We start from the raw sequence: 12,938 nt of genomic DNA on the forward strand, positions 1-12,938 counted from the left end.
TTAATTGAGCTAGAATGTTCAAACTTGGTGTATGTGTTTATTAGGTCAATGCCTTGATGGAGTTCGAAGATGAGCATTTTCCGCTTAGGGTAAGCAGAGATAAGCAATTTGATTGGTTGATACTTTGGGGCACGATAACTCTCTTCCTAATTGAGCTAGAATGTTCAAACTTGGTGTATGTGTTGATTAGGTCAATGCCTTGATGGAGTTCGAAGATGAGCATTTTCCGCTTAGGGTAAGCAGAGATAAGCAATTTGATTGGTTGATGCTTTGGGACACGATAACTTTAGTTCTAATTAAGTGAGATTGATGAAACTTGGTGTATAGTTTCATTACAGTAATACCTTGACTAAGTTTGATAATGAGCATTTTCTGCTCAGGGTAAGCAGAGCGATACGCAATTTGATTGGTCGAGACTTTGGAAAACAATAACTCTCCTACTTTGATTGTCGAGACTTTGGAAAACAATAACTCTCCTACTTTGATTGTCCCCCGCCTTTCGAAGAAAGCAGGGAACTATTAAAATGGGTTCGTCCGTCTGTCTGTTTGTCTGTCTGTCCGTTCCGCTTATGGTAAGCAGAGATAAACAATTTGATTGGTTGATCTTCGAATTGAGTAAATGTTCATGCTTATTGTCCCCCGCCTTTCGAAGAAAGCAGGGAACTATTAAAATGGGTTCGTCCGTCTGTCTGTTTGTCTGTCCGTTCCGCTTAGGGTAAGCAGAGATAAACAATTTGATTGGTTGATGCTTTGGGACACTATAACTTTAGTTCTAATTAAGTAGATAAACAATTTGATTGGTTGATGCTTTGGGACACTATAACTTTAGTTCTAATTAAGTGAGAGTGATGAAACTTGGTGTATAGTTTCATTACAGTAATACCTTGACTAAGATCGATAATGAGCATTTTCTGCTCAGATTAAGCAGAGCGATAAGCAATTTGATTTGCTGAGACTTTGGAACACAATAACTCTCCTTCGAATTGAGTTAAAATGTTCATTTTATCCTATTTTGATGAAACTTGAAATATATGTTTATGTCCCGGTACCTTTCGATATTGGCATGTATCGGATAAATATTCCATGGATTATGCCCCCTGATTGTACAAAAGATTATTTTTAGCTAGTGGGCCCTCTCAAGGTCACAATTTTTATACGCCCACGTATAAATGTGGAGGTATATTGTCCACGATTTCTTGTACATGCCCCAACGCCAAAAGTTATGATCCAATTGTTTTGAAATTGATATATGTTTACATTAGTAAGATGAAGGAGTCCAATTAATTTTAATAATTTCCGTTTATTACGTCAAGGGTTACGGCCCTTGTTTCATTTTGTTGAACGCCAAAAGTTATCATCCAATCTTTGTGAAATTTATATGCATTATTTAAATTAGTGAAACGAAGAAGCCCTTTGAATTTCTGTTTATTACGTCTAGAGTTAGAGTTATGGCCCTCTTTTCACTTTATTGTCCCCCGCCTTTCGAAGAAAGCAGGGGACTATTAAAATGGGTTCGTCCGTCTGTCTGTCTGTCACACTTTTTGGGACACAATAACTCTTTCTAATTTACCTAGAATGGTCAAACTTGGTGCAGGTGTTTATTAGGTCAGTGTCTTGATGGAATTCGAAGATGAGCATTTTCTGCTTAGGGGAAGCAATTTGATTGGTTGATGCTTTGGGGCACGATAACTTTAGTTCTAATTAAGTGAGAGTGATGAAACTTGACTAAGTTCGATTATGAGCATTTTCTGCTCAGGGTAAGCAGAGTGATAAGCAATTTGATTGGTTGAGACTTTGGAACACAATAACTCTCCTAATTGAGGTAGAATGTTTAAACTTGGCGTAGGTGAATGTTTAAACTTGATGTAGATGTTCATTAGGAGAATGTTTAAACTTGATGTAGATGTTCATTAGGTGAATGTCTTGACTGAGTTCAATGATAAACATTTCGAGCTGACGCTAGCTAAGCAGAGCTAATTGATTTCATTTGTCGATGGTTTGGGACAAGATAATCTTGATTCTGTCTGGTAGAGAATGATGAAACTTAATGTATGGTTTAAATGCTTGATACTTTTGAAAAAAATAAATGTGCGATTAATTAATATGTGTCATCTTTTTATTTCGGTATTTCGGCGGGGGACATCAGCCTCACTGTTGGCTTGTTCATTGTAATTTTGGGGAAATACATGTATATTTTAACACCTAATTTTATTTGTTAGCCAGTAAAAAACAAATTGAATCCAGGCCGACAAACACAGGGTGAAGGCTTTATTAAATTTATTAGGCCTAGATTTGATGTTGTTGACAAAAATGTACGAATAAAAAAAGGGGAGTTGCTCCACGATAGTCTACTTTTGGAGTAATAATGAAAATGTTCAAATGAAAAGTAGACCTACATTGTAAAAACAAAACAATTCTTCCATTCGAATTCCTAGCATTAGTGCCACCCTAGGCCTACATGTACCTTATAAGCCTACTGTGGTATGGGTACCTACCTAGTCTTCTTTTAAAAGTTTTAGAGAATTATTTAGATGCACCACAAATAATTTGTTTTTATTGGTCAATGTTGTTAGATAATAATGTATCAATGCTATGACAACCAAAATTGATAATATATTGCAGATTAAAAATATGTAATTTTAAAAATTCACAAACTTATTGACATATTCCCATAATTTCAATTGTGTATCTCCATTCCTTTTTATTTTACTAATGTCCCAACAACGCCCAAAAAATAAGCAATTGTGTGCCGCGGAAAATTGATCAAAAATGAACATATATTCAGCTCTTGAGAGAAGGCATATAGATATTGTTACTATTTTTTTTTTCTGTTTATCTTACTTGATAGCTACTGACTTTAAAATGCATAACAACCAGGTTCAATATTTCAGATATAACATGGACAAGACCACTTTTGATGAAAAGATTGACCAAAATCACTTTGACAAAATGGAATTTTTGAGAAAACCTATGTATTTTGGAGTTGCTGGGGAAATCGGAGTAATTGTTACACAAATGTGAAAATCGAAACATAATTAGCCTTAAAGGCTCAATACCAGTACTCTTGTTGTAACTGAATAATATGTCCCAATCTTTATTCTGGTCAACAAATTGTACTATTTTACAATATTCCAATTAATTGATGATACAAATTTCATCTTAACACACCTAATTTAAAAAATTAGAAAAATTCAACTAAATGATTTGAAAAGCCTGACGTAAAGCTTTTCAAATGTGACTTGGATTTAAAAATATTTTTGAACCCTCTGGACAAGTAAAATAGGATTTAATGGATAATTTACACAACAGGTAGGACACTAACACATCTAGTACTTAGAATAAGGCTATTTTTTTTATTTTCTGGAGCTGTCAAGCCAGCAAGAGTGTTATTGTTCCTTTAAAGTTGTATTTCATGAATTTACATCTACATTTTTGATAGTTTTGATATGAAATGAAATATGGCATCACAAAAAACACCAAAAATGACTTTTTCAAGACATTGAAAAACCTTTCTTCCTCGAAAAGTAAAAAATCGCAACTTTGAGCCTCCATAAAAGAATGATGAGATCTACTTGGATAACTAATAAAATCAAATGTACAATCATAATCTCAAAATCACCTTTTATAACAACAAAGTGGCAATGGAAAAGAGATACTGGATGATCGTGACAAAACTCGGTACTTTTATTTTATTCAATCAGTATCAAACAATGTGTCGTTACGCGTCAAAACAATGATCAGGTTAGTCGTTTAATAAAACAAAAGATTAATTAACAGATAATCCCGGGTTGATTGTTAATTTTACATTTCTTTTTACCTGATCAGTGGGGGTCCAGTTAATTAACTACTACTCACGGGATTAGCGGGGGTGTTACAAAGAACGACAAGATGGTATCATTCTCAACAATGGCCGTTGTTTTGTTGAATTTATTAGTAAAAAGTGACCGCTGGCCGCGTTAGAGGAGTGACCGTTGAATAAAGAGATGAAACAACAGCATTTTTACAGGGGAATTTATCGTGACCGCTTACAAGGAGATGTCGCTGAATAGGAGTGGTTGCTCATACAGATGTATAATGAAATGAACTTTTATTTTATAATTTTTAGATGGAGAATTCAGGAGTTGTACATATGTTGGAAAATAACAAAACTGATGGTAGGAATGATTTAATAAAAAAGTTTTATGCTTGAATATAAAAATGTTATATTTTTAAAGTAATTGCAGCGTCTGTCTTTTGATATGAGAAATCATGCTATGAGCAATTTGCATATTAAAATGGCAGTTGCGCCTAGGTCTTTAGCGTCTGTCAAAAAGGATTCTGATTTATCATGATTTCACTATACAGTGACATTGGCATGTTCAAAATAGATTGTATGCAGAATTTGAGATCAGTTGATTAATTTATCCCTGAGATATTGACCATTTAAAAGTCCTAAAGATGTTAAGTGTATTTTTATGTAGATTATTGAAGGTCAGTTAGTTATTGGATTTTTCAATATGTGAGTCTACAGCTATTTTAATAAGATAACTACTCAGAATTAGTTACATTTATTCTCTTAAATGTCTGTCGTCCATCATACTTTATGAAACCCATCAAACTTGATTTTAAATAATAATTTTAAAACTATATATATTTTTTTATTTGTACAGATTTAGCATGTATGTATAAATTATTTGTTCGTGTAACGAAGGGGTTAAAGACGATGTGTGATTGTATTAGTAAATATTTACGTGAACAAGGTAAAGCTTTAGTTATAGAAGAAGGAGAAGAAGCTAAAAATGCCATCACATATATTCAGGTTTGTTCTTATATTTATTGGAAATACTTTTAAAATGTTTAGATCTGTTTGGATTTATGCGCCCACATTGAAATGTGGACGTATATTGCCGTCGCCCCCGTCCGTCCGTCTGTCGGTCGTCCGTCCATCGTCCACAATTTCTTGTGAACGCTCTAATGCCAAAAGTTATCATCCAATTGTTTTAAAATTGATATATGTTGTTTAAATTAGTGAGATGAAGCCTATTTAATTTCAATAATTTCCGTGTATTACGTCTAGAGTTATGGCCCTTGTTTCACTTTATTGAACCTTGTGAACGCTCTAATGCCATAAGTTATCATCCGATCTTTCTGAATTTATATGCAGTATTTAGATTAGTAAATTGAAGAAGCTTATGAAATTTCAGCAATTTCCGTTTATTACGTCTAGAGTTATGGCCCTGTTTCACTTTATTGAACCTTCTGAACGTTCTAATGCCAAAATTTATCACCCGATCTTTGTGAAATTTATATGCACGATTTAAATTAGTGAAACGAAGAAGCCTATTGAATTTCAGCAATTTCCGTCAATTACTTCTAGAGTTATGGCCCCTGTTTCACTTTGCTGTACCATGGGAACGCTCTGCCGATCTGTATGAAATTTACATGTGTCATTTAAATTAGTCAAGAGAAGAATCCTATTGAATTTCAGCAATTTCCGTTTATTACTTCTAGAGTTATGGCCCTTGTGTCACTTTGTTGACGCTCTAACCTCTAAAGTTAACTGCCGATCTGTATGAAATTTATATGTGCCAATTAAGTTAGTAAAAAGAACAATCCTATTGAATTTAAGCAATTTCCGTTTATTACGTCTAGAATTATGGCTCTTTTCACTTTACTGAACCTTGTGAACGCACCAACGCCGAAAGTTATCATCGGATCTTTGTGAAATTTATATGCATTATTTAAATTAGTGAAACCACGAAGCCTATTGAATTTCAGCACTTGACAATAATTACTTCTAGAGTTATGGCCCTTGTTTCACTTTGTTAAACCTTGTTAATGCTCGATTGATGAAAGTTATCATCCAATATGTATGAAATTTATATGCATCATTTAAATTTGTGAAACAAAGGTCTATTGAATTTCAGCAATTTCCATCAATAATTTCTAGAGTTATGGCGATTTTTGAACGTTTGAATGACAAAAGTGATTGTGATCTGTATGAAATTTATATGCATTATTTAAATTAGTAAAACGTAAAAGCCTGTCAAATTTTTGTAGATTACTTCCAGAGTTGAGACCCTTGTTTCAGTTTGTAGAACCTTTTAAACCCTCAAATGAGAAAATTTATAATCTAATCTATATGGAACTGTCTTGTAAAGGCCCCAATTACCTACAAAGGAATAAATATGCGACAACCCTTGTCGACTGCTCGGACGATTTAGCTGCTGTGGGCGTATGTTTCGTTGCCTGACAACCTATTTTTTTTTTTCAGAGTTTATTGGATTTAAAAGATAGATTTGGTCATTTTCTACATGAATCTTTTAGTGATGATAAATTATTTAAACAGATGATATCAGGGGACTTCGAGTATTTTATCAATTTAAACGGCAAATCACCTGAATATTTATCATTATTTATAGATGATAAACTTAAAAAAGGAGTTAAAGGGGTAAGTTTGTAATGAACATTGTGCAGTCTAATATATAGAGAATTGGAGACCGCTGTAAACGTCTTTATATACTGACTTTGTCTTGTCAGTAATTGATCGTATTTACATTTTGAGATGTCAATTGTTTACAGTGCTTTTCAAACTGATTCTGTTCCCGATTAGATTGATTTGTAAATGGGTCATTCCACAAATGAGGGGTCCGATTGAAAATTCATACATATCATTGCTCAAAGCAGCAGAAACACCTATTTACTGATCACCAATTGTTTAAAAAAAGTAATTGATCATGTAATATGTTTATTATTTTATACTTATGTTCTATTAAAACATAGAAAATTGGTTTGAGGTTAAATTTTTCTATGTTGCAATTCGTGGTGTCCCTGAATTTTTGTGTTACGTTTTGGGGACATTTTGTACTCAACATTTTAACAACTGGACCATGTTGAGCACAAGACTTAATATTTCAAAATATTTTCGTGAAACATGCAGCAGAGAATCTAAGATTTTGTTTGCTAATTTTTCATTTCTTAACAAATGGTAAGTAATCTCAGTGGGAGGATTTTTATTCATGTCTCACAACGTAAATTTTTGTGTCCCCAATATTTACGTTGTGTATTGTTAAGTTAGCCACGATGTTTCATCTTAATTCCATTTGGATGACGTTGTAATAAATAACAAATTCCGAAAACATAAGCAGTTGTATTGTGTAAAATTGTCTGTGAAAATTTTATTAGCTTTGTCGATATTGAAAATCGAGTCCCTCAATCAATTTACAAAGTGCTTGTTTATGCCGCTGGTAACAGGGGCGTAAAAAAAATTTTGAATCCACTAGCCCTGGGCCCTTATTCACGTAAACTTAAACTAAGATAAAATCGAAATTTTAAGAAATACTGCAATTCGATTGGCTGACCAGTAAAATCAATTTGCATATATCCATTTGCAGTATTTCTTAAAATTTCGATTTTATCTTAGTTTAAGTTTTTGTGAATAAGGGCCCAGGGCTAGTAGCCTACTGTCAGGCACTAGCCCGGCATTAATATCCACTAGTCCATAGTTTGACAAGGTACAAGATCAAGATTTAATCTTCAATATTTGGCTGTCCAACCTCGTGGGTTTTCTCCGGGTCCTCCGGTTTCCTCCCACTGCTAAAGACCCCTACGTGCAAGCAAATTAATGAAATAAAATTAAACCATATGTTAGTCCCGAAATGACCTATTTTGTGTCGAGTGGACGTTAAACTCCATTTCTCTCTCTCTCTCTCAATATTTGGGCATATGTTTTGTTGCCTGCCAACCTATCATTTTTAATAAAGATTGCAGACTTGATTGCCTAATAATTAAGGATGTATACAGCTACTCGGTTAACTGGTCACGGTTCGGTTGCACTGGTGAAACGGTTCAAAAAACTACAAACCGATATTCGTTTTCATATCATATCTGACCTTCAAAACCAGGAATGGTAGCCACAACAATGTTTTCTTTCACTAAAGACCATATAAATACTTCATATAGCACATGTCATTTATAATATATCACGGTAAATTAATGTCCTTTAATTCCCGTTGGAAGATTTGTATACGTTACGTTATTATTAGCACTTACTGCAAAGTACGAGATAGCCACGACTGATTGACAAATTAATTGTTTTACGGTATTTATTTACCTGGTCACTTTATAAAGAGTCTCAAAATGAAACAAATCAGTTTGATGTGCTGATATAATATTAAAATAGACATAATAGTAAAATTGTTTATATTATCACTCGAGTGCCATCTTGTGTGCCGATAGGGTCAAAGTTGACGACACACGGGTCACTGGAACCATTCATCATGGTGTGTATGTGTGTGTGTAATGAACACGTGTAGTAAATTCCTTGGAAATACCTGAATTGTTAATTAATCAAAATTATCTTGTATTTAAAAATACAAAGGTATGCTTTCAAATATTTATGTCAGAACTAATCTAATATAAAGCATAAGTTAGTCTTTTGTTTTTAAATCAACCTGATTTCAACTGGTTTATACGAGACCTGTCAAAGCGTGCAAGATGGAGAAATGAAATGTCAAGAATGAATGAATAGAAGGCGTACAAAAAATGTCCATAGGGCTCTTAGTTTTACTACAGAAAATCTATTCTTATGATTGAGTTTTGCATGGAATTTGAGAAATAAATGTGGGATGTTTTACAGTTTATTTATCTATTTCGTCACTAGTTTAATTCACAAACCAATGAAAGGGCACTGCCCAGGACTAGTACGGCTAAAAAGATCACTAGCCCGTAAGTTATTTTTGGTAGCCCCGGGCATCGGGCTAGTGGATTTTTACAACCCTGGCTGGTAACGCCCTCTATTAGCTGCGAATTACGTCAGAGAGAGATGTTTAGTTTATGGTCACATGATAGACTTAGCCGAAGCATCCAAAGGCCCGGCGAATGGATATTTTCTGAATGAGTTTGAATCAAAGTTTAGCATCCCTGTATTTACGTTGTTATAGAAATTACGTTGTGATGTGAATTTACCCCCTGCATATGACGCATAGATGCCGAACGTTATAATAACAGTATTCTTTCATAAATGAAAATTATCGCTTCCTTGATATTCGGGGATCACGTGACAGAATGGTCGCGGTGTCAGAATATTATTATGAAAATGGGAAACCAAAACTTTCGTGTTCCTATTATTAACTAGATATTGTATTAGTATACGCGTATGTAACCAATCCTACATTATTTTCTTTGCTTTCTGGTAAACAAGCTAACAATCTTGAAATGTTACCTTGCTCTTTTCAAGTCTTTTGTTTCATTGTTTTGGCTAAAAGGATTAACAACATAAGCTATTTAAAGGGACACAACCAATTCTCAAAGACTGCTACTTATTTTTATTGTTGAAAGTTTCATATTTTCTTTATATTTGAAAGTATATTTATTTTTCAAGTTTTAAAGGAGAAATACTACATAATATTGTTTGATTTAATTATTAGTAGGCAAGTCATCAACATTTGGTGTCCCTTGACACGTGAAACTGCAGTACTCCGAATCACAGTAAACCTTTCCATGTTGATTTTTCATGATAACTGATTTACAAGTAGTTCATATCGATTGTTAATCTTTATTTTATTAAAAATCTACAGAAACTGTTCAGTTGGTATCGGGATTTTGGGAATATCAATGTAATCGACATTGACTGGCTAGAGGTGTTGGCACAAATATACACTATTTCTGCTTAGACTTCTAATAAAGGTGCCTCGTTTCAATAAAAATAATACATCATAAACACATCAGTATATCTTATATTAGGTGGAAAAGGTGATTTTGAGATTATGATTATACATTTGATTTTATTAGCTTTCCAAGTAGATCTCATCATTCTTCTCACAAAACATTTTACAGATTCAAAATCGGATGAAAACTTTTTTTTTTATTGAGGTTCAAAGTTGCGATTTTTGATTTTTCGCGGAAGAAAGGTTTTTCAACACTTTGAAAAAGCCATTTTTGGTGTTTTTTGTGATGCCATATTTCATTTCATATCAAACCTATTAAAAATGAAGATGTAAATTCATGAAATACAACTTTAAGGCTAATTATGCTTCAAGTTTCACATTTTTGTAATAATTACACCGATTTCCACAGTAACTGCAAAATACATAGGTTTTCTCAAAAATTCCATTTTGTCAGAGCGATTTTGGTCAATTTTTTCATCAAAAATGGTCTTGTGCATGTTATATCTGAAATTTTGAACCTGGTTGTTATGCATTTTAAAATCAGTAGCTATCAAGTATGATTAACAAAAAAAAAAAGAGTAAAAATATATATATGCCTTCTCTCAAGAGCTGAATATATGTTCATTTTTTAACAATTTTCCGCGGCACACAATTGCCTATTTTTGGGGCGTTTTTGGGACATTAATAAAATAAGAAGGAATGGAGATACACATGTGAAATTATGGGAAAATGTCAAAAAGTTTGTGAATTTTTAAAATCACTTATTTCCAATCCGCCATATATTATCAATTTTGGTTGTCATAGCAACCAAAATGGAAAAAATGCAATTTTTGACCATTTTCAACGCTACTTACCATAACCCAAAAGGTCATCACCACATTTTAAAGTAAGCAGTTTAAAATATTTGAAACCCATGTAATATTAAATGATATGGATTGTGTAAGTTTGAGAAAAATATGAAGGAGTTTGGGCTGTTACCATAGCAACCACATTTATTTTTTTCCGAAAAGCATTATTTTCCAATAATCATGACATCAATATTGATAATTGTATTATTTTAAAAACAGAAGCTATTGGACAAGATTTTAAAAAATAAATAAAATGAAAATATTTATATGTCTTCTCCCAAGAGTTGGAAAGGGGTTCCCTTTTGAAGAACATTCTGCAGTAGCTAGTTGTCCATTTTGGCCATTATTAAGACATAAATAAAATATAAAAGGAATTAAGATCTTGAAGAGAAATTTTGTTTAAAAGTAAATATGTTTGTGAATTTTTAAAATTACTTATCTTTACTCTTGTACATTACTTAATATTTGGTTTTTATAGCAATCAAAACGAAAACAAACACCCCAAAAAAGGCAATGTTATTCCATTTTCAATGATGTTTACCATGACAAACCAATTGATCGCCACATTTTAATTACAGTAACAGAAAGCTTTTTAGCATATATTTATAGCCCATGGCATGTAATATAAAATATTAAGAATTGTATAATTTTAGTGAATTATTAAGGATTTTGGATGGTTGTCATAGCAACCACATAATTTTAAAAAACGGACAACTGTTGTTGCATTATCATTGTTCTCAGCATTCCTTGCTTACATTATTGTTAGAATTCTGCTTTTACATATTATTTTCTACTCAGAAGATAACATTGACCAATAAAAAATTATTCTCTAAAGACTAAAAGTAGGTTACTCAGTTACTGATAGGCTATGGTAGGCCTAGTCATGTTTATAAAGGCCTAGGCCTAAAAGCTACAATTTAACTCAAAGAATTGTTATGGTTTTACTTCACTTTTGAATATTTATGTTATTCCTTCAAATTGGTATGTAGCCCATTGAGCAGCTTCCTTTTTTGTATATTTTAATCAATGTAAACAAATATCGAATCAAGGCCCAATTAAGGCCTTAGGTTTGTCGGTTCATTCAATTTAACTGGCCAACAAATATGTGATACTCGAGTTGTTAAATATATTTTCCTAAAAAAAAGAATTAAAATTATAATAATTAGTATGACAACTGTTATATAATGCTAAATTATTTAGTAAAAACTAAAACGTTTTGCGAAAATTGGGTATCCGTATCAATACTGAGTGATGATAGTAATTAGTATTGACATGACTGACCTAATTCATAATCTATGTCGGTTCCATCATCTCAAACGAAATGTTGCAAATCGCCAACGGCAAATCCAGAAATTGAGCCATTTTTCAAATTATTTCAGCTAGTTGGTCCAACTTTATATATTTGGGTATAATATCCGTTTAAGTGGATAGAAATCGATGTACTAATTATCAGTAGTACCTATACTATCTTCCTCACGCCTGCTGTCAGTACCAAGACCCGTGTGGATGTTTTCCGGTTTCATTTCCATTCGTGTGCACAGAAATGCTTTAAAATTGGGCTTGAATAATTCAGTGAACAGCGAATTTATGATTTCAGAGCATTGAAACATTCGTCAATTTTACGGAATTGTTCAATTCTTGAAAAATGTTTGGTGTTAAAAGTAAAGACGTGTGGTCGCCGATAGGAAATTTCCATTCGATTTTATATTTATATCCTGTCACATGGTTATAAAAGCGCGCGAATATGAGTCACGTGATGTAAACACAGTCAACCCAGCAAAGCCATAAGGCGTGAAAAAAATGGAATTAACTATCCTTATTTATTTTCAGGCAAGTCCTTTATTCATATAACATAACGCTTACTTCATAAATAAACATCGGAGTTGCCTTTCGACGTAATTTACCGCGAACATGAGTGTAAAGAACATGGAATACATTTTAGTTTTGGTGTTGAAATGACGTCATAACAAGGCTAAACTACGCGATTTATTTTTGACAAAATTTCTCATTGTATACCATTTTCAATTGCTTGGCGGGCGCACTTGCCATGCTCTGATTTTGTTGATTTTAATAGCATCAAAACGACAATAAAACGAACTTTCAATCGGTCGGGGGTGCTATATTGACAAATCGCCTAAAAAAAAGATTGCGTGAATTGAAGCGTTCAACTTGCAAAAAATGCATGGTATTTCGAAATGCCAACAAAGCACCCCCGACCAATTGAAAGATCGTTCATTTATCTTTCTAATGATATTAGAATGAAAAAATAATATTAATAATAAGTGCGCCTGCCGAGCACTTGAAGTGGGGTACCCTCGTTTAAAAACGTGACAAAATTTTTCAGCGTAACGTCAAAACACGGGAAATTAACGTTTTTCAACTTACATTTATGAAATTAATAAAGTGAACACATATATAAAAATTATATCAAGCAAAAGAACAG

At 33.0% G+C, this 12,938-nt stretch overlaps 1 protein-coding gene across 1 annotated transcript in view; it reads left to right on the plus strand.

Moving 5' to 3' along the window:
• The window catches only part of LOC130010735 (cullin-3-like), a 145,661-nt gene that overhangs the window by 79,782 nt on the left and 52,941 nt on the right, over positions 1-12,938 (plus strand). Inside the window, exons 7-9 of the mRNA XM_056098723.1 lie at positions 4,106-4,154; positions 4,650-4,798; positions 6,254-6,430. Of these exons, the coding sequence (XP_055954698.1) occupies positions 4,106-4,154; positions 4,650-4,798; positions 6,254-6,430 (375 nt within the window). The remainder of the gene's footprint in view (positions 1-4,105; positions 4,155-4,649; positions 4,799-6,253; positions 6,431-12,938) is intronic.

Source organism: Patella vulgata, chromosome 1 (genome assembly GCF_932274485.2).
Source record: "Patella vulgata chromosome 1, xgPatVulg1.2, whole genome shotgun sequence".
Taxonomy (NCBI): domain Eukaryota; kingdom Metazoa; phylum Mollusca; class Gastropoda; family Patellidae; genus Patella; species Patella vulgata.